This window comes from Aspergillus wentii (assembly GCF_001890725.1).
Source record: "Aspergillus wentii DTO 134E9 unplaced genomic scaffold ASPWEscaffold_3, whole genome shotgun sequence".
NCBI classification, from domain to species: domain Eukaryota; kingdom Fungi; phylum Ascomycota; class Eurotiomycetes; order Eurotiales; family Aspergillaceae; genus Aspergillus; species Aspergillus wentii.
In genome coordinates, this window is record NW_024467834.1 from 2,595,169 (window position 1) to 2,613,666 (window position 18,498).

Sequence of the window (18,498 nt, forward strand, 5' to 3'; positions counted from 1 at the left end):
CTGCAGGGGTGTTTTTTTTTATCTTTTCTTTAAAAAAACATTTCCCCCTTCTCTTTCAAACACGCCGCTACAACATACACATCTCCGAAATAAACCCTGAAATAAATCCTTAAGGATAATCAATCAATATGTCAACCACCATGTCCGCCCTCCCCCCACCATCCATGATCCCCTCTCTCCCCCAAGACCAACAATTCCAAGTCCTCGACACTCTCTTCGAGTCCTCTCCCGAGATCCACACTCTCATGGCCCCCGTACTAGCCAACCAGCCTTTCCCAACATACGATCTCCTCATTGATGCCGTAGGCGGACGCATGTCTGCTCTATCCGCGGCCAACTCGCCCACCGATCGAACCATCCTCACGGGAATCCTGGGATCGCATCCGCGTCTGGGACGACCAAAGGTGAACCCGGAACATCTAAGCGAGTTGAGTCAAAAGGAACAGGCGAATCTGAATGTTGGGGCCGAGGAACAGGCGGAGAAGTTGAGGGTGTTGAATGCTGAGTATGAGGAGAGGTTTCCGGGGTTGAGATTTGTGTATGTTTTTCTGGGTCTGAATTTTGAAGATGGTGTATTTGAGACTTACTGATGGTTGGTAGGACGTTTGTCAATGGCCGGAATAGAGAGGTTATCATGGACGAGATGCGAATGAGGATTAATAGAGGGGATGCTGAGCAGGAGATTATAGAGACAATCAAGGTATGTCTATTCAAGTCACTTTGATACTGATACTAACTATATGCACTAGGCAATGTGCGATATTGCCAAAGACCGGGCAAGCAAGCTACTGCAATAGATCTACCCATTACGCCATAGACATATAGACTGTATGAATGAATCAATCTCCACACTCCACGCGCATTGATCAGAGAATGGCCTGCTTCGACGGCTAATCTAGTCGTTGGTGCCCAGATCGTGGCTATGCAAGAACGTGTGGGGTGTTCTAGAAGAATGGAATAGACTAATCTTCTGTATAAACTTCTCATAGCATCAAAAATGATTATTACTATCCTAACCGTTACTCCTAACGCCTTTTCTACATCCAGACATCATTTCACCAGCTTACGTCCATAACCACCAAGAAGTTTCACAAACGGCCATAACCCAACAGACCCAGCCTTCCCAGCCAAGTATCTCTTCAAGACTTTCTGAAACAGCCAACGCATAGACAAAAAGGCAATAAACACCCGCACCAACTTCTCTACCATCTCCTGTCCATTATAGTATATCGCATCCTTAAACCGCCGCTGAAAGATCTTGATATTATTCCCCGTCGGATACGGCTGAGAGGGAATTGGCTGCTCGAGGAACTGACACAGAGGCTCCCAGCCCTCGCTGACCTTATAGACGAGCAGTCTCTCGGGTGGCACCATCGCCTTGACAGAAGCGTAGTGTGCTTCGTATGCCTTGCGGCCGTTTTCTTCAAAGTTATCGTTGAAGAAGTGCTTCCAGATTTTCTTCCACGTTGGTCGGGCCCAGCGCGTGTGCATGACGAATGTGTTATCCAGGAATTGCATGAGGGGGAAGAGGGGGTGGTAGAGGAGGGGTTGGAAGGTTCGTTTGACGGAGCTGATAGACAGTGCCTCGTTAGCCGTGTTTTGTTTTATCTTTTCTAGAAAGACTAACTTGTGCCATTGATCGACGTCTCTCTCTGTGAGGACAATCTTGGCCTCTGGATATGCCTCGATGAGCTCTTTGGAGAAACACGCAGCGGGAAAGTCGCAGACAGCCTGTCGAATTAGACATGATCTTGAGAGAGAAGGATAGCGAGACTCACCTGACAATGACCCAGCAGCTGATCGAATTCTTTACGGCCATATGGCTTTCCAACACCATCGTATTTGGCTTGGAGGGCTTCATACCACATCTCGCAGTCTCGGGGGTTTTCCAATGCAGCTAGATAACCATGGTAGGTCTCACTGTAGCCCAGTAGTCTCAAAGCCTGTCTCAATGCTACACTAGTCAGCTGTGATTCTGAGATAGAACAGGATAACAGAAACTTACAGTCTGTTCCCGTGCGACAGAGCCCAAGACAGAGGACTTCCATGGGGACTTCGCGTTGGCATTGTCGCCGGTCAATCGCGGTGACTGTTTTGGAGATGTCGTGGAATTGGTAAGTTGTCATGTTTTATCAGTTAATTATTTTATGAATACAGATTAATTAAATCCTTTGAAAAGTCTTGCAGTCAGGGCAATACAATTTATATCTTCAGTCCGGACTCTACAATCCGTCTACTTCATGGACTATCGTGAACTATACACCACTAGTCACATATGGAGTCAAAACATCTCCATATCTCCACTTCCCCACTGACCAAGAATTGATTCATGCAGCTTCGCTCAGCTGAGATTGAGTTCTTCGAGAATAAACACATCTTTTTCGTTTTCATTTTTATTTTGTGTTGCTGCCCACGCTATTGACTATAGCATTGTTTTTTATTAATGCCATGGATTCTCAGCATCGCATACATACTCAGTAGTAAATCGACATTCAACAGGTGCTACTATTCAACAGATCCATGTCAGCGCATCGCAAAAGATCGGCATCAGCAGTGCCTGTCGATCAACCCATACTTCAGCTATCCAATGCTTTTTCCTTTTATCTTTACCAAATCATATCCACTTCGAACAGATATCCTTGTATCCAAAGAATCAGAAGACAGCCCTGTGCGCAATACCAAGCGAGCACCTGAAAAGCTGAATGTTGATCGTTATCTTCCACCTCTGACCATATTTTAGTCATGGCCAGCTTTGCAGATCCTTCTAGACTATGGAGTCTTCCTCTTGGCTGTGCCCACATACTACATACTAGATATGGGTATACGAGATGGGGTATTCTATTCATCTCTAGTTGTAGCTCCTCTGTGAGCCTTTTAAAGGGATGACTGGACTCTGAACGTGTCTCTTGAATATCCCAAGCTAACTGCTGTCTGTCTCTTGTCATCACAATGTCAGCTCTATCTAGCATTCAGCACGTGCAATCTTTTGCAGATCAGACTGTCCTCCTCACTGGCAGCACTGGGGGCATGGGAGGATGTCTCCTATACAAGCTGACCCTGCAACTACCCACCAAGAAAGTCTATGTGCTATGCCGTGGCTCCAGACAAAAAGCAATTACGAAATGGAGGAAGAGCCTGGGAAGCTGTGTTGATGCTATTCTGACCACGAAGAAAGTCGTCTTTGTCATTGGCGATATTGTGCTGCCCAACTTTGGCATCAACCAGCACGATATGGAGAATGTTCGCCGCGATACTACAGTCATCATTCATTCAGCTGCGAGTATCGCATTGAACAGTGAACTGAGCGATGCCATCGAGCAAAACTGTCTGCCCTGCTTGGAACTCGCGAGAATGGCCTCATCCTTTCTCAAGCTGAGACTTCTGGTGCAGACATCAACCGCATACGTCAACACCTTTCTGCCAAACGGCAAGATCAACGAGAGAATATACAACGACGTGGCAGACCAGAACCCCGAGATGGAACTGCAGCACATCCTGAAGACCGGCGACCATCCCAACACTGCCAAATACACATGGCCGTATGCCCACTCGAAACACCTCATGGAGCGTCTCCTGCAAACCCGACACAGCAACCTTCCTATCCTCATTGTGCGGCCAACCATCATCGGACCTGCAATCCGCCATCCATTCCCTCACTATGGCCCTCCAGGCTCGAACCCAGCATCCACCTTTGCCCGAGTCTTCCTATCCAGTGGATCAGAACCGATGGTCTTCCATGTGCCTCAGGGCCAAACAAGCGGGACAAACATACTCGACGAAGTGCCCGTTGACTGGGTTGCCAATGTCGCTCTGTTGCACATCGCAGCAGGATCTGTGGGAATCGTCCATGCAGGAGCGAATTTATATATCCCTCGCACACTGGATAGTCTCCTAGATGCCATGCGAGACAGTGTGTGCGGCGATGTTAAATGGCAGCTTCCGAAGATCATTTTCTCAGACGACCACTCCACCGAGCAATGCTTTCTGGCTCAGCTGTTTCGTATTTGCGCGAACAACTGGGATTTCGACTGTCAGCGCTCTGAGCAATTCAAGGAGCTGACAGGTCCTCTTAGTCTGAAGATAGACGGTCATGAAATGGTCAGATTTACTGAAAAGCGGGCACGAGAGATTGCAAGGGAGGTTGTTGCTGCGTCACGATCAGCTAGGCTATAGTATCGCCTCGACCTATACTTTATGGTATATATTTCCTTGATGTTAGCGTTTTTGATAGCAATAAGACAAGCTTGATTGTGATGTCAAGAACAATCTGGATAGTGAAACTGATCTATACTATTAGTAGTAGGTGTCTCAAGCTGCTTATACCAGCTAAGACAAAATTTGCCCTGGAGCATTCCCATGCAAGACCATCCAGACTGATATAAAATCAAACCGTCTCATTGTTTGCTCATTATTGTTCATGGTCATGTTTTTTCTGGTGGACAATAATTCCACCTTGACATCATCCATCGCGATAAGCATCATCCGAATCCTGCCGCATTTCTCCTCTCCCCGCCCTTCCCTTTCTCCCTTCTTCTAACCACCTCCATCCCGGTCACTTTCTGGACCCTTCAATCCTCCATCTTCTCCCTTTACTTCCACATGCGCCCGCCTCAGCATGGCGGAGGGTTCCAGAGCACCCACGGAGACTGAAGCCGTACCGCGTTCTTCAATGTCCCCCGCGTTACCTGCGATCGTCACCACCACCTCCAACAACAGCACCGCCAGCAAACCAACTCCCATCCGGACATCGCAGTCCTATCCCATCGGTATGTCTTTCTAGGATAATTTATACCTTATAAAAAAAATCGCTCTACATGCTCATCGCGCTCGTAATTGAGGCATGCAAGCCATGGCCAATAGACGACCAGGCAAGGGTTTCACAGGCTGACTTTTTCGCTCCTTGTTCGGCTTTGCCCCGATAGGTTCTGCCCCGTCGGATGTCGCTTCAGGATCCAGTGGGAATAATACACAGCAGCAGGATGCACGCAGGAATGCTCAATCGGTGCATAATAATACCAATAATGCCTTGTCGCCGACTGGGTTGGATGCGAGTGCCGAGTCTAGCGCAATCGATCCATTGTCTCAAGTATGCCGATTTTCTTGTTTTTGAGTAAGCTTTGTTGGCGATACGAGCTTGCTGACTGTCATCATGACTAGCATATTATCAAGCGCACGAATACCCAAAAGTCGATTCCGCTGAGGCTACTGGGGAAGGCGTCTTACGAGGCGGAAGCTGGCGGGCCAGACAGTCATAGCCTGAGCGAACAGAGTCCATCCCGGGGTGATGCAGTGCCACATCAGAAACCGAAGCCCCCGAAAGAGAAGAAGTGAGTGTCACCCACAGTTGAGCTGTCAAGTGGCACACACCCCGGACCACCAGACTGTGTGCAGACATACATCATCGTTGCTTACTGCACCCCGCATGCAAAATGCCTGTCTATCCCTAGCGCATGGAATCCATTAGATTCACTAACGAGATCTATCTAAAAACTACAGAAAAGCCGTCTCGTTTCTCAGCCGCATAATCGGGAAGAAAAAGGATCAGCTGTCCGACTCAGAAGACGATGTTTCGGAACCCGAATCGAACCGCATGGATGCCGACGCTGCGCAGCGGATAGGATTTACTCCTCGAATTCCCCCTCCACCGAAATACCTCAGAGTCAAGGCGCAATACAAAAAAGAGAAGACATTCAACCGGGTGTTCGTGGCGCAGGAGCTGGATGGTGCAGACGAGCCGTCGATTCCGTTGGACAAAGGCGCGACGGTCCCGACCACTGGCGTGCGAAGTGAAACGGCTACTGGGAAGGCAGTATGGGCATTAGTGTTCTCAAATGATGGGAAATATCTAGCAGTCGCAGGGCAGGACAGGAAGGTCCGTGTCTGGGCTGTTATCGACTCGGCAGAAGAGCGGGAGGCAGCGGAGCTGAGGGGAGAAGGAGGCCAAAACGACGGACCGCCCCGGTTGAAAGCGCCAGTGTTCAAGTCAAAGCCGGTGCAGGTGTACGAGGGTCATACCGGGAGTATATTGGATCTGAGTTGGAGCAAAAACAACTTCCTTTTATCCTCGTCTATGGATCGGACTGTTCGCTTATGGCACGTGTCTCGGGCAGAATGTCTCTGTTGCTTCCAACACAGCGATTTCGTCACTTCGATTCAGTTCCATCCTCGTGATGACCGGTTCTTCCTTGCAGGATCGCTTGATACCAAGCTGCGACTTTGGAGTATTCCCGATAAGAGCGTGGCTTTTGTCGCAACGGTGCCAGATATGATTACATCGGTTGCGTTCACTCCCGATGGTCGACACTCGATTGCTGGATGCCTCAACGGAATGTGCAACATCTACGAGACAGATGGGCTGAAGGCTATTGCGCAGATCCACGTCCGTTCAGCGCGCGGTCGTAACGCCAAGGGCAGTAAGATTACAGGCATTGATACTATCGCCCTGCCGGCCAACAATGATTTGAACGCCGAGGTCAAGCTTTTGATTACCAGCAATGATTCTCGCATTCGGATTTACAACTTCAGAGACCGGACGTTGGAGGCCAAGTTCCGTGGGAATGAGAACACGTGCAGTCAAATCCGTGCTTCGTTTAGCGACGATGGCAAGCATGTCATCTGTGGGAGCGAGGACCGCAAAGCATATATCTGGCCCACTGGCCCCGTGGAGAAAGATGCGGACAAACGTGCAGTGGAGATCTTCGATACGCAGACTGCCATGGTAACAGCGGCAATTATGGCACCTACAAAGACGAAGCAGGTCCTGGGCTTTTCGGAGGATCCAATCTATGATCTCTGCAATCCGCCTCCAGTGACACTAGTTAGTCAAGCGGAGCCTGCATCTAAAGATCGCAATCGCAACTCCGGTGCCAGCAAACTGGCACAAGAATCACCGGCTTATCTGTCTCGATCCACGCACCCAGATGGCAACATAATCATCGTTGCCGACTATTCCGGCAAGATCAAGGTTCTCCGACAGGACTGTGCGTATCAAAGACGACGCACTGACAGCTGGGATACGCACTCCACGCTTTCTAGAAAAATTCTGCGGCGCTCCAACTCGGCTCGCCTCAGCATCGCCTCTTCCATTGGAAAGGACTCGGCGCATAAGACTCCGTCGGAGCGCATCATTTCCTGGCGCAATGCCGTCATCAAACATGATACCAACCGTGCAGACTCCCGACAAGGAACCAGAACCCGAAGTCCGTCGCCGCACAAACTCTCTCGCTACTCGAGCCCCAGACGTGTGACAGACTCCCCTGCGTTGACCGTTTCCCCGCCGCATTCCGACAACAAATCCTCCATGGATAGTGCTCAGTCCAGTGCTGAAACTTCGGGCGGTACTCAGGCGGTAGATTCACGGCCGCTTCCACGTTCTGCGGCGGCAGTAGTCAAAAGTGGCAAGGAGAAAGATAATCCTCTGTGGTTACAAGGCGATCAAAGCTATGCATATTGGAACAAGATCACCCACGATGCGCTGGCGTCCCAGCAAAGACAGTCCAAGCTACTGAGTCCGCATCGCGCCTCAGCACACGACCGACATATGAGCGTAGGAAGTGCCTTGAGCAGTGACTACGCTTCATCCGCCGGCGAGGCAGACGACGGGGAAGTTCTCAAATGCGAAAACTGCGGGGGGACGAACTTCCGCGCGACCAAGGGGAGAAACAGCAAACAGAGATTGGTCTGCGTGCGGTGTCACCGACCTATCAGTTGATATTGGTTCTTTTTGGCTTTTTCCTTTTATGATTCTCACGATTTTTCTTCATTTGGCATGGGCATCTTGATGGTGTTCTAACTATGTTTATGTACTATGTAGCATTTTGTAATTAGGTCTTTGTATAGTATGAGAAGACGATGTATGTGATGTATGGCATGCAATATGACTTTGTTTTATTTCTGAATATCAATCTGAACAATATAGTTCATCATAGTTGACGTGCTCTGCTCATATCATAGTCTTATCATTCCTACCGCCAAGCCTGACTTTCTGCCCTCCGACTCCACGCTGTCCGCACCTCCACAGCTTCATCCAGAACACCTCACTCTCTCACCTTACTGAACCTCACCCTCCAGACTCACAGAAGAACAAAAAACTACACCCGAAAATGCCTTACCTCCCCACATCCCAGGAATACCTGGAACAATCCTGCCTATTGCTAGAAGCATACCCGGAAACTGTACAACACCCATCCTGACACCATACAATCAACCAGCTAACACAAACAACAGACAAGAATAACAACAAAATACAGCTTCCCCTCGAAACCCTCCCCCTCCACATCCAAAAATGCCGCCCAATCACAACAACAAACACAACAACCACCAGCAACAGCAGCGCCAACACCACCAATCGCAACCCTCACTTTAAAAACTTTCAACCCCACCTCCGGAATCTGCCTCAAGTACCAGACAAACAAAATCCAGGAAGTCGGTCGGCTAATGACCACGTTGGGCAAGTTGGCTGCTGGATCTGATGTGGCGGGGTTGGGGCTGTCGAATCCTGTGCCTGCGGTGTCCGGTGGGGGTGATACGGAGATGGTTGATGCGCCGGTTGAAGAGGCTACGAATGCGGGTGCGACTGCTGGGAAAGGCGAGGGGGCGAAGGGCGGGAAAGGAAAGAAGAAGGGTGGGAAGGGGAAGAGGTGAGAGTTGATATTGGGTGGGATATGGATATGGGATATTAGTGGGAACGGAATGAAAGAAAAAAGGTTCAATATTCGATACGGAGTAAAGTCGAGGTGCTTTTTGCTTGAGAGTTGTTTCTGGGCAGACTGCAGAGGTTGGTGGAGTTCAGGACGGACTTGTATCTTCGCTATGAAGTGGCTGCCATTTCACACCAGAACGTATCCCCAACTGCACCAACTCAACCATCGCACCAGTGAAGAACCAAGATACCTCATACTGTACATATAAAATGCAATTTCAATGTTACAGGAAGTGCCTGATCTGGAAGTAAACTTTAATCGGAGAATAGCTCTAATGAGAAGATACAAAATACTTTAAACAATGGAGATATCAAGTTCATATCCAAGTTGAATGTACACTATTTATTTAAATACATAAAATTGTCCATTCATCGATAGACGAATGACAGACATAGTTGACAATACACAAAGAGATTTCCGCCAATTCAAAACGCCAAACCCATGCTTAACCTTCAAATATTCTCATCAATAGTAACAACGCGAAAGGGTAAAAGATAATTAGCAACGTATCTCGTGGCGCGAGCTAGGTAATAGCAGGCAACCGGGGTATAATGTTTTTTTTGTTTTTGTTTTTGCGACAAGCCTAGAAGTCGTCGTCAAAGGCAAGGCCACCCTCTCCCTCTTCGGTCTTCTTCTCCTCGTCCTTCTTGGTGCTGGCCATGACACCAGCCTTCTGGTAGTCACCGACACGCTTCTCGAAGAAGTTGGTCTTGCCGGCCAGGGAGATGGTCTCCATGAAGTCGAAGGGGTTGGTGGCGTTGAAGTACTTCTTGTTGCCAAGAGCGAGCAGGAGTCGGTCAGCAACGAACTCGATGTACTGGCACATCAAGTTGGAGTTCATGCCGAGAAGAGCGCAAGGAAGGGCGTCAGTGAGGAACTCCTTCTCAATATCAACGGCTTCCACAATGATGTCCTCAACAACCTTCTTGTCAGGGCGGGTGTTGAGGTGACCGAAGAGCAAGCAAGCGAAGTCAGTGTGGAGACCCTCGTCACGAGAGATGAGCTCGTTGGAGAAAGTGAGACCAGGCATCAGGCCACGCTTCTTGAGCCAGAAGATAGAGGCAAATGATCCGGAGAAGAAGATACCTTCAACGGCGGCAAAGGCCACGAGACGGGAGGCGAAGGTAGACTCCTTGTCCTGGATCCAGCGGATGGCCCACTCGGCCTTTCTCTTGATGCAGGGGACTGGAATATCGTTAGCAATCGATCATTTCAAATGTAGCGGTTGGCACATACTGGTCTCAATGGCATCGAAGAGGTAGGTGCGCTGCTTGGGCTCCTTGATGTAGGTGTCGATCAGAAGAGAGTAAGTCTCAGAGTGGATGTTCTCAATCATGATCTGGAAACCGTAGAAGCAACGAGCCTCGGGGACCTGGACTTCGTTGCTGAAGCGCTCAAGCAGGTTCTCGTTGACAATACCGTCGGAAGCGGCGAAGAAGGCAAGAACGTGGGAGATGAAGTATCGCTCGTCATCGTTGAGACGGTTGTGCCAGTCGTGCAAGTCCTTGGACAGATCGATTTCCTCGGCGGTCCAAAAAGAAGCCTCAGCCTTCTTGTACATTTGCCAGATCTATAGTGGGGAAGACGCGTTAGTTTCGCGGGTTTCAATAGTGGCGGGTCGAAGAAAACCACTTTACGCGTGACGCGTGGTGGCAAGTTGACTTACCTCATGGTATCTGATGGGGAAGAGAACAAAACGACGGGGGTTCTCCTGGAGCAAAGGCTCCATAGCTTCAAGCTCTTGGATAGTGGGAGCCTTGGGGGTTTCGGTAGTCTTTTCCACGGCGAGCTTGTCGGCAGTCGCGTCGACGGCGGGGGCGGAGACATTCTCCTTGCCAGCGGCGTCGAAGTTAAGCTTCTTGACAGGCGAGTCGCTCATCTTGAGGTTCTCGAGCGAGGAAGCAGCCTAACAGACACGAATTGTTAGTTTCATCTGCACCAGGACGCGTCTGCAGTGGGAGGCGACGAGGCGTGACATGACGTACCTGCTTCGAGGGAGTGACTTGGGCCATTGCGACGAGTATCTGAAGTTTATCGAAGATGAGATAAAGACGAATTGAACACACAGACACAGAAGCAAGTCCGATAGAGAGATGGACGATGAGGATGAAGAAAAAAAGAGGCGTAGAAGGGAGGAAAGGCCGACAAGAAATACTGCGTCGGAGGAGGAGCGTGATTCTTAGCGCGACGGGCTAAGTCACGGTGCACGTGACTTGGCGCGCCGCCAGCCACCGGCGCGTCTTGATTTCGCTGGTTAATTACTGCGTACAATACGCCCTGCGTGCCTTGCAGCTCATGCCACTCGAGTTCCAGGCGATCCGGGATCTCCACTGGCTGGATGAATTATTGGATTATTGAATTTGGATCCAGTTATGTGCCAGGCAGAACAGGAATTCGCTCCACTGACACATTCCAGGCGTGTTGCGTCGCGTCCTAGTTTGATCAGATAAGATTGATAAAACGTCCATACAAAGTACTCTTAGATTAAATACACGAACAGGTGAAGATTAAAGATGATATTAATTAACTGATATACATATTATAATAGTATATTTCTATCCATCTCTATCCCTACATAATAAATACATCTGCTGTAATGCTGTGGTGTTGACGTATTCTATCCTGTACCACCCAAGATCATCCACTCCACATCACAACAACGACGCGAAATTTGTCAATCCTCTGTCAGCTCCGACAAAACACTCTTTTCCTCCGAATCCGATCAAACCTCCCTTTTCCCTCTAATAAATCCGCAGTGGATCCAGTTCACTCGGCTTTACGGATATGCACCACTAGATAGCTACTAATCCGAGTCAACAGCTTCAAGTCACCAGTTCCACTCCATTGACCAGACCCTCTTTTCCCACTCCTTATGACGCTATGGACTCACTCAACGCGTCTTCCAGTCCTGAGATGGACGCGTCTTTGTTGTTCCTTCTTTGATCTTCTTTGAGCTATCTGCTTCTGGATTCTGGTGAGATGGAAAGGTAAGGTTGCATCCGTATTTCGGAGCTCGCTGTCTATTCCTTAATACTCCTCACATTGACTCAATGCCCATCTGTATAGGGCTATGATAGGGCTAGTTATTCGCAGGGTTTCTCCTTGCATGATTGCTGCCTGGAGATGGAGATTGGCCACCAGCTAGGGATGGGATCGGACGAATTCTTCAGGTTGACTACTCTATCGTGGCATCACCCCGCAAGATCATTCCGTTCCTGCAGAAGCTGTCTCACATATAGTGCTAGGTAGTACAATCAAGTCGTTGATCTATTAAATACACATCGCATTCACAATGCTGAATGACCCTCTATCTCTAATCTCTATTGCACAGCATGCTTTTACCCTCATATCTCATCCCCCCCATGTATGCTCCATGCACACCCCTACAAACACCCTGAAACACCACATTCCAACCCCTCAACGCCAGCAACACTCAAATCAAATCATCAGCCAAATGAAATGCCTCAATTTCGCCAAACATTTCGGAGCTTCCAACCACTCAGAACACCCAGGCACATCCTCTGCATGCTGATAAAGACCCGATAACCTGCTATACCAACTATCACACCCTGGACATTTATACGGGTGGAGATCGTCGCCAGTCGTGTATTTTTTGCGCTGATAGCACTGATGAGCTAGTTTGTAGATGCGACTTTTATCCGTCCCCGATGAACAATTGCCGAATTCGAGGTGGATTAACATCCCCGAGAAGGATTTGAAGGTTTGTTCGCAGCCGTAGCATTCGAGGTTTCGGGGGTGATGGGTTTGGTTGTGCTATTCGATCCATTAGCCTCCCTCTTCATCTATAGACAGGACAAGGCAGAACATACCATCCGCAAGTTATTATCATTCCCAAAGAACCGCTCACAAGGCCTACAATACGAATGCGCCTCTTCATAATGATCCTTCAACTCTCCTACAGATCCGAAATCCCCCCGATCCCCACGCGGACATTCAAAGCAGGGATTATGCGAAGACGAGTATCGAATATGGGCTGTCTTTGCGCCTCGTTTCTTAAACACCCGTCGACATCGTTCGCACCATTCATGGCGTGCTGTATTTCGGCAGTGGTCGTATAGGGCTTTTTTGTTCTTGAAGTATCTGTCGCAGAGGAGACATTCGTATCCATCGCCGGTGCTTTTGAGGTATGGCCCTAGTGCCATGTTGATTGTAGGGGAGACAGGGAGAGAGACGGTGATTTTGAATAAAAACCGGAGACCGCTAATTTAAGAAGATGGGGAAGAATTCATCTGACAGAACAGAAGATAAAGAACAGCCGTGGAATGGAGATATGTCACAATGGACAAGTCAATCGGACTGCTAGACAATGCACCGTCGGGTAGCGACATGGGTTGCCCCAGATGCAGTGCAATAGTAGGAACCCACTGTTGTATTCTTAGCCGAAACCCTCTGCTTTTACAGTCAAACGGATGGTCTGGTCAATAATCTATCATTTGCTCCCTATGTACAATCCTAACTACACAATAACTCGACATGGTAACCAGGGGATAAAACGCCTCCTAAGTATGGGAATAGGTAGTATGTACCGAACATGCGACGCTGATCACATTTGGCCGTCTAGCAGATGCAAGGCAAGAAGGTCAAAATCTTTTTTTCTTTTTTTCAAACAAAAACTTGCGGATCATCAGGATAATCATGCTCGTTTACAGTACCTCCTTGAGCGAATCGGACAAAAATCGGTCCTCGGCTCGGCGCATCAGTTTGTTGGTCTGTTCGGCCAAACTGAGAGTCAAGACCTACATGAGCATTAGCTGATCGTCCTTGGCATTTCTATTTAAATATGCGATGTCACTTACAGTGTGAGGCAAGACACGGGCCAAATGGGCAAAGAAGCCCTTGTAGATGGCGAAAACACCCTCCTTGCGAATCGTCTTGTACAGGCAGTCAAATGCGCCCTTGTACAAATCACCGGTCTGGTTGTACATTCTGGACATGACGGTGTCTGATGATTCAAGTCAGTCGGGTTGTGCACTCATTTAGCATTACCAATAACTTACCAGGAGGGTGCATCACGCAGCAGACGACAAATCCGGAGGCTGTGCTACTGGCCAAATGCAGACCGGGGCCCTCTTCCATGCCCAAGTGCTTCACCAGGCGTCGCTTCGCAAAGAAATAGGTAGGGAGCTGAACGGAGCTGCCGAAACCAGTGCGCACCATTGCTGCTCCCACGCCACGATATAGTCCGTTCACTCCCTCGGTAGTGTAAATCTTGCGCAGTCCATCAAACGAGTTCTTGTACTTGTGCTGCGTACCGACTGGAAGGAATGGAGAATAAGATTGGAGTCGTGTCTTCACCAGGAAGAATGGCGATCCAGCAGCAGCACCGATGATACCTGACGCAGCACCAGCGAACACGTTAATACCCAGCGACTGAACGGCCGGGTCTGTATAGAGGGCTGTCGTCATGCCCTTGCGCAAGGGCTCGTAGAAGCCTAAACGGCAGCCGTTCAACAAGACTTGATAAATGTACTAGATATCCCCAGTTAGTCCCAATAGCATTCACAATCGGACACACGTCACATACGGCAGATCCGATACCGCGGAAAAGTCCGCGGGGACCCTCATTCTGCAGAATGACCTTGACACCATGGAAGACACCCCGGTACTTCTTGACAGCATCACTCTTCGTTTGCAGTTCTCCCTGCAGTTGTAACCTGCGATCCCGACCAGATCAGCCCTAGTACGGTGTGTGCGCATCGAGATCGTCCAGCACATACCGAATCTTCACGGTCTCGAAACTATGGGTGACGGTGACAGCTCCACACGCCGCGATACCGCCAGCAATAAATGCTCTATAAAAAGAGAAATGTTCTATTAGTACAATTTGTCATTGCCCACCAACGCAAGCTGCATAGCGAACACTCACCCTGTGGTTGTGGACATATTCTCTCAAGAAGCGGTCGCCGTTAACGGAGAAGAGTCGAAGGCCGCGGAAAGCGGGCAGTGATCAAACAGAGATCGCAATAATTCAAACAAGTTTATAAATATGAGACAGAGGATGAAAGAGTGAAAGGAAGCATAGGCTGGGTATAGAAAATGATCGACAAGAACAAGCCAACGCAGTATTGTGTGTTCAGCTGACTGCAGCTTGGTGTTGATAAGAATAGGAAATTGAAGGCCTGAATCTGAAGGAAGCCCGGCCAACGGACCTGGAGCGTTCACCACTTGCAGTTCCAGAGATCCATGGGGGAGCTTGGCTTTGCCGATTGGTTTCCACCGCCGCTTATTGGCCAATGGCACTTACCGGTGCCTGCCGAGTTTATGCGCGCGCCGACCTTCGGGATGAGTCAGCCGCCGGGGTCGGAAGAATATATTGCCGGGAGATTGACAAACGCGTCAAACATGGAAAAAGAAGGTCGCGTTGACCGCGCGGGGAGAAGTTGAGGACAGGAAGGTCGATTCTCCTCTTCAGTTTGGTTTCTGCTATGATTTGAGCTTGCTCCAGATTGCTGGTCTTGCATTCTGTCGGCTCAAGTTGGATTCTGTGGTTTCACATCGGGGTAACGTCTATAGCGATCAAGAAAGATGGCAGAAGGCCAGCAGCAGCAACAGCAGCAGCAGACGTCGTTGCAGAGTCAGAAGGTGTCTGATATCATTCGTAGCTATCGTCCTACAAAGGTTGGTGCTTGCAAGCTCCTCAGCTCAAGTGACGAATCTAATTGGTATTTCTGCCACAATAGGCCTTCAAAACGTCAAAGAATGAGCCCACCAACTACGTAACATCTCTGGATTTCGATGACCAGGGTGACTACCTCGTTGCGGCCGGCGACGATGAGACAATCCAGGTTTTTGACATCAAGGAGGGTAAATCCTCAAAAACTGTTCCTAGCAAGAAATACGGTGTTCATCTAGCTCGGTTCACACATCACTCTCGCCAGGTCCTTCACGCAAGTACCAAGGTCGATGGTACGTTCTTCCATCATGGCCTGTTGGATTGCTCCAGCTTACATTGACCAGATTCGCTACGATTGCTCGACCTCCACAATGAGGGTTACGTGCGGTATTTCTCCGGCCATACAGACAAAGTGACTTCCTTGGCTCTCTCTCCTGGTAACGACGCCTTCATCTCGTGTTCCAAGGACAATACCGTTTCGCTCTGGGACCTCAATTCGAGAAACGTACAGGGTAAATTGAATCTCGCAACACCGTATCTGGTTGCATTCGACCCCTCCGCCTCTGTGATCGCTATTGCGTCCCAGTCAACCGCATCCGTACTCCTTTATGATTTCCGCAATTACGACAAGGCGCCGTTCTCGACCTTCGACCTGGCTCCTTATGAAGAAAGATACACTCCCTCTACCCGGGGTAGAGCATGGACTCGCCTGGAGTTCTCTAATGATGGAAAACACCTACTGGTTGGAACGGACTTTCATGGTCATTTTCTCCTCGATGCCTTTGACGGCGTTGTGAAGGCCTTTTTGGTTGGTAAGAATGGATCATCGGGAAGAGCTGCCCCGGTTTCGACAACTGGGAAGCCTGTCGGCCAAGGGGATGCCTGCTTCACACCAGACGGACGATATGTCATTGGAGGATCAGGCGATCAGCCTGATATTCTCATGTGGGATACACAACAGCCTCCGGATTCAAACCTCTTTTTGCAGCCCATGGGCAGGTCATCTCACCGTGGCCGCACTGCCCTTATCGAGTACAATCCGAGATACAATATGATTGCTACGGCTGACAAGGAGATTGTCTTCTGGCTTCCTGAAGATAGCTCTAAACCGGCTGATAAATAACAACCTACCACATTTGTTGGTAAAATGCTTTGTTGAGACGAGGACTGCGTGTCCGCTTAATCAACAGTCGATTACGCAGGCATTTTCTCGGTGCAGCTTCTTCCGCCTGGAGCGGAACCGAGTTGCTGTTGGAGATGTGCGTCATCTATCATGTCGTTCATATTTTGAGGTCTATCGAGGAAACTTCATTTCCGATCCTTGTCTTTACCAATCAAACTCCTGGCCGTGTTGCAAACCCAGACCGGGGGACCCTCCAAGTCTTCATCACCGTCTCTATGCTCTTCAACCGTGGCCTCTATCTCTCTGACCACAGTACGATTGCTGGATATGGTCACCAGCCCAGTGGCCCATCCATAGAAAAACACGCTATAGTTGATATCAGAAAGAATCGGAACCACTCTGTCAGCCACTTTAGGAAGTTTGCCATGCAACCTGCCCGACTCAATGACTGACTGTGCTTCGACAACCTTCACAGGAAGCTTCAACTCAGTTGGTACCAGAAAGTCTGATAATTCCTGGAATTTTTGGATGAGGGCCTCCCTATCACAATCGTGGAACTGGGCATCGCCCATCAATATTTCAGTCCTTTTCTTTTCGGTATCGGTGCCAATTGTATCAACGATCTCCCGCATTCGCTTTGCTGCCTCATCCGTGCACACCAGTTCGTGTGCATCCATGGCTGGCCAAAGCTCTGCCGGTAGCAGAGGTTGTTCCTTTTCAACCTCCATCTGCCTGAGAATGGCTTTATGATGCGATGGGCAAATGGGTATGTCTTTGTAATGGGACAGGTCCGAAACAACAGCGAGCAGCAGCGTACAATCCACATTGAGAGTGGAAGTGAAGCGTTTGAAAGGAGTGGGAAGGAGACGAGATATACCAGTGGACACAGCTATAGAGTCCCTTGCTCTATCAACATCTTCTGTCTGAGAATCATCCATGTTTCCCCCACATTCAACTGTGATTCCATAGCCTCGGATCACCTTGAGAAGATCATCAATCTCAAGACTCTCTCCTTCCACAATCTTTGGCAACACAAACCGTATGCGAGGATGCTTATACATCACCCGCGTAGCATCGGAAGCCTTCCTCATATCCCTGGCCAATTTAATCAATTCAAGCTCGTCGTCATCATCATCACCCTCGTCCTCATCGTCGTAATTCTGTAGAACTGTTCGGTTTTCCTCATCTTCCTCCCCGGAATCCGAATCCCCCTCCCACCCCTTTTTAGCCATCTCAAACAGTAGCCGATTCTCCGAAATCGTAGAAACCTTCACCCATTCCTCCCCATCATCAGCCACAATATCCACAAACACACTCCGCTTCTTGTCCTTATTCGGCCTCTTCTCCCCAGGAGCCACATCAACCCCCTTCCCATCCCCATCCCAATAAAACCTCGTCCCAAACGCAACAAGCCCCGTACAGCTCTTCTTCGCAACCGACCAAACCGCCTCATGGAACGGTAAATTCGACGACCGCAACGCATGCACCACCCGCTGATCAGCCTCGTCCTCGCCCTCCGCAGCCGTAATCGCCTCAGCCTTCTTGGCGAGTTTCTCCAGCATCTTCAGCTCGGAAACGATATTCGACCGCATTGTTCGTACTTCGACGAGTTGGGGATTGCGCAGGGTCTGGGTGAGTTGGGTTCGGAGCTCGTCTAGCTCGGAGAGGAGAAGACGACATCGCGCCACGAGGTGGGCAGCTAGGTCTTGTGCGGATTGGGGCTTTGGAGGGTTGATGTCGTCTTCGTAGTTGGTTGTCTCGTGCATTTTTGCGATGGATAGATGATATTACCCCGCTATACTGTGCAATCGATTTGTGGAAAAGTATATTGATGCTCAATAGCACGGAGTACCGTGGGTTGATTGTTGAAGGTAACTTGATATTTCCACTGAAATATGCACCCAGGAAATGAGAGATTGCTCAATTGCATATGGTGGTTGGGTTTCTTGACAGATTGACTTGGGGCCTAAAAAAAAAGTTGGAGCAGACCTTATGCGGGGGCCGAAAGCACTCGTGACGAGGAACTATGACTCAATGAT

The 18,498-nt window shown here is 49.3% G+C and overlaps 10 protein-coding genes across 10 annotated transcripts; 5 read left to right on the forward strand and 5 right to left on the reverse strand.

Annotated features, from left to right (window-relative positions):
- The first annotated feature begins 158 nt into the window (after positions 1-158).
- ASPWEDRAFT_38965 (2-oxo-4-hydroxy-4-carboxy-5-ureidoimidazoline decarboxylase) lies at positions 159-1,023 on the forward strand. Its single transcript, XM_040835000.1, has 3 exons — positions 159-538; positions 601-700; positions 750-1,023. Exons 1-3 carry the CDS (start codon positions 165-167, stop codon positions 795-797), a joined length of 522 nt encoding a protein of 173 aa, XP_040690959.1. The 5' UTR covers positions 159-164; the 3' UTR covers positions 798-1,023.
- ASPWEDRAFT_738429 (sulfotransferase family protein) lies at positions 733-2,126 on the reverse strand (the record flags this gene model as incomplete). The annotated part of the gene is made up of 3 exons (XM_040839388.1): positions 733-1,731; positions 1,779-1,897; positions 2,006-2,126. 3 exons carry the CDS (start codon positions 2,124-2,126, stop codon positions 1,051-1,053), a joined length of 921 nt encoding a protein of 306 aa, XP_040690960.1. The 3' UTR covers positions 733-1,050.
- An 892-nt stretch (positions 2,127-3,018) lies between these two features.
- ASPWEDRAFT_38966 (uncharacterized protein) lies at positions 3,019-4,506 on the forward strand. Its single transcript, XM_040835001.1, has one exon. The coding sequence runs from the start codon at positions 3,028-3,030 to the stop codon at positions 4,171-4,173; it is 1,146 nt and encodes a 381-aa protein (XP_040690961.1). The 5' UTR covers positions 3,019-3,027; the 3' UTR covers positions 4,174-4,506.
- ASPWEDRAFT_38968 (WD40 repeat domain-containing protein) lies at positions 4,255-8,170 on the forward strand. Its single transcript, XM_040835002.1, is given in 5 exon segments — positions 4,255-4,766; positions 4,923-5,086; positions 5,158-5,327; positions 5,497-7,898; positions 7,912-8,170. The coding sequence occupies 4 exon segments, from the start codon at positions 4,616-4,618 to the stop codon at positions 7,709-7,711; spliced, it is 2,700 nt and encodes an 899-aa protein (XP_040690962.1). The 5' UTR covers positions 4,255-4,615; the 3' UTR covers positions 7,712-7,898; positions 7,912-8,170.
- On the forward strand, positions 8,013-9,014 carry ASPWEDRAFT_38969 (SRP9/SRP21 family protein). The gene is made up of 2 exons (XM_040835003.1): positions 8,013-8,174; positions 8,227-9,014. The coding sequence occupies exons 1-2, from the start codon at positions 8,103-8,105 to the stop codon at positions 8,641-8,643; spliced, it is 489 nt and encodes a 162-aa protein (XP_040690963.1). The 5' UTR covers positions 8,013-8,102; the 3' UTR covers positions 8,644-9,014.
- A 271-nt stretch (positions 9,015-9,285) lies between these two features.
- ASPWEDRAFT_106904 (ribonucleotide-diphosphate reductase subunit RNR2) lies at positions 9,286-10,714 on the reverse strand (the record flags this gene model as incomplete). The annotated part of the gene is made up of 4 exons (XM_040827845.1): positions 9,286-9,887; positions 9,939-10,272; positions 10,369-10,608; positions 10,688-10,714. 4 exons carry the CDS (start codon positions 10,712-10,714, stop codon positions 9,286-9,288), a joined length of 1,203 nt encoding a protein of 400 aa, XP_040690964.1.
- A 1,426-nt stretch (positions 10,715-12,140) lies between these two features.
- Positions 12,141-12,865, reverse strand: ASPWEDRAFT_170774 (uncharacterized protein; the record flags this gene model as incomplete). The annotated part of the gene is made up of 2 exons (XM_040830675.1): positions 12,141-12,476; positions 12,533-12,865. The coding sequence occupies 2 exons, from the start codon at positions 12,863-12,865 to the stop codon at positions 12,141-12,143; spliced, it is 669 nt and encodes a 222-aa protein (XP_040690965.1).
- Positions 12,866-13,190: 325 nt separating this feature from the next.
- Positions 13,191-14,873, reverse strand: ASPWEDRAFT_38972 (putative mitochondrial oxaloacetate transporter (Oac)). Its single transcript, XM_040835004.1, has 6 exons — positions 14,590-14,873; positions 14,441-14,515; positions 14,248-14,377; positions 13,721-14,192; positions 13,520-13,665; positions 13,191-13,459 (listed from the first exon to the last, which is right to left on the reverse strand). The coding sequence occupies exons 1-6, from the start codon at positions 14,604-14,606 to the stop codon at positions 13,367-13,369; spliced, it is 933 nt and encodes a 310-aa protein (XP_040690966.1). The 5' UTR covers positions 14,607-14,873; the 3' UTR covers positions 13,191-13,366.
- Positions 14,874-15,248: 375 nt separating this feature from the next.
- On the forward strand, positions 15,249-16,459 carry ASPWEDRAFT_107842 (WD-repeat containing protein SWD2; the record flags this gene model as incomplete). The annotated part of the gene is made up of 3 exons (XM_040827923.1): positions 15,249-15,341; positions 15,404-15,629; positions 15,681-16,459. 3 exons carry the CDS (start codon positions 15,249-15,251, stop codon positions 16,457-16,459), a joined length of 1,098 nt encoding a protein of 365 aa, XP_040690967.1.
- On the reverse strand, positions 16,389-18,448 carry ASPWEDRAFT_447672 (uncharacterized protein). The gene has a single exon (XM_040836340.1). The coding sequence runs from the start codon at positions 18,223-18,225 to the stop codon at positions 16,645-16,647; it is 1,581 nt and encodes a 526-aa protein (XP_040690968.1). The 5' UTR covers positions 18,226-18,448; the 3' UTR covers positions 16,389-16,644.
- Between the last annotated feature and the right edge of the window lie 50 nt (positions 18,449-18,498).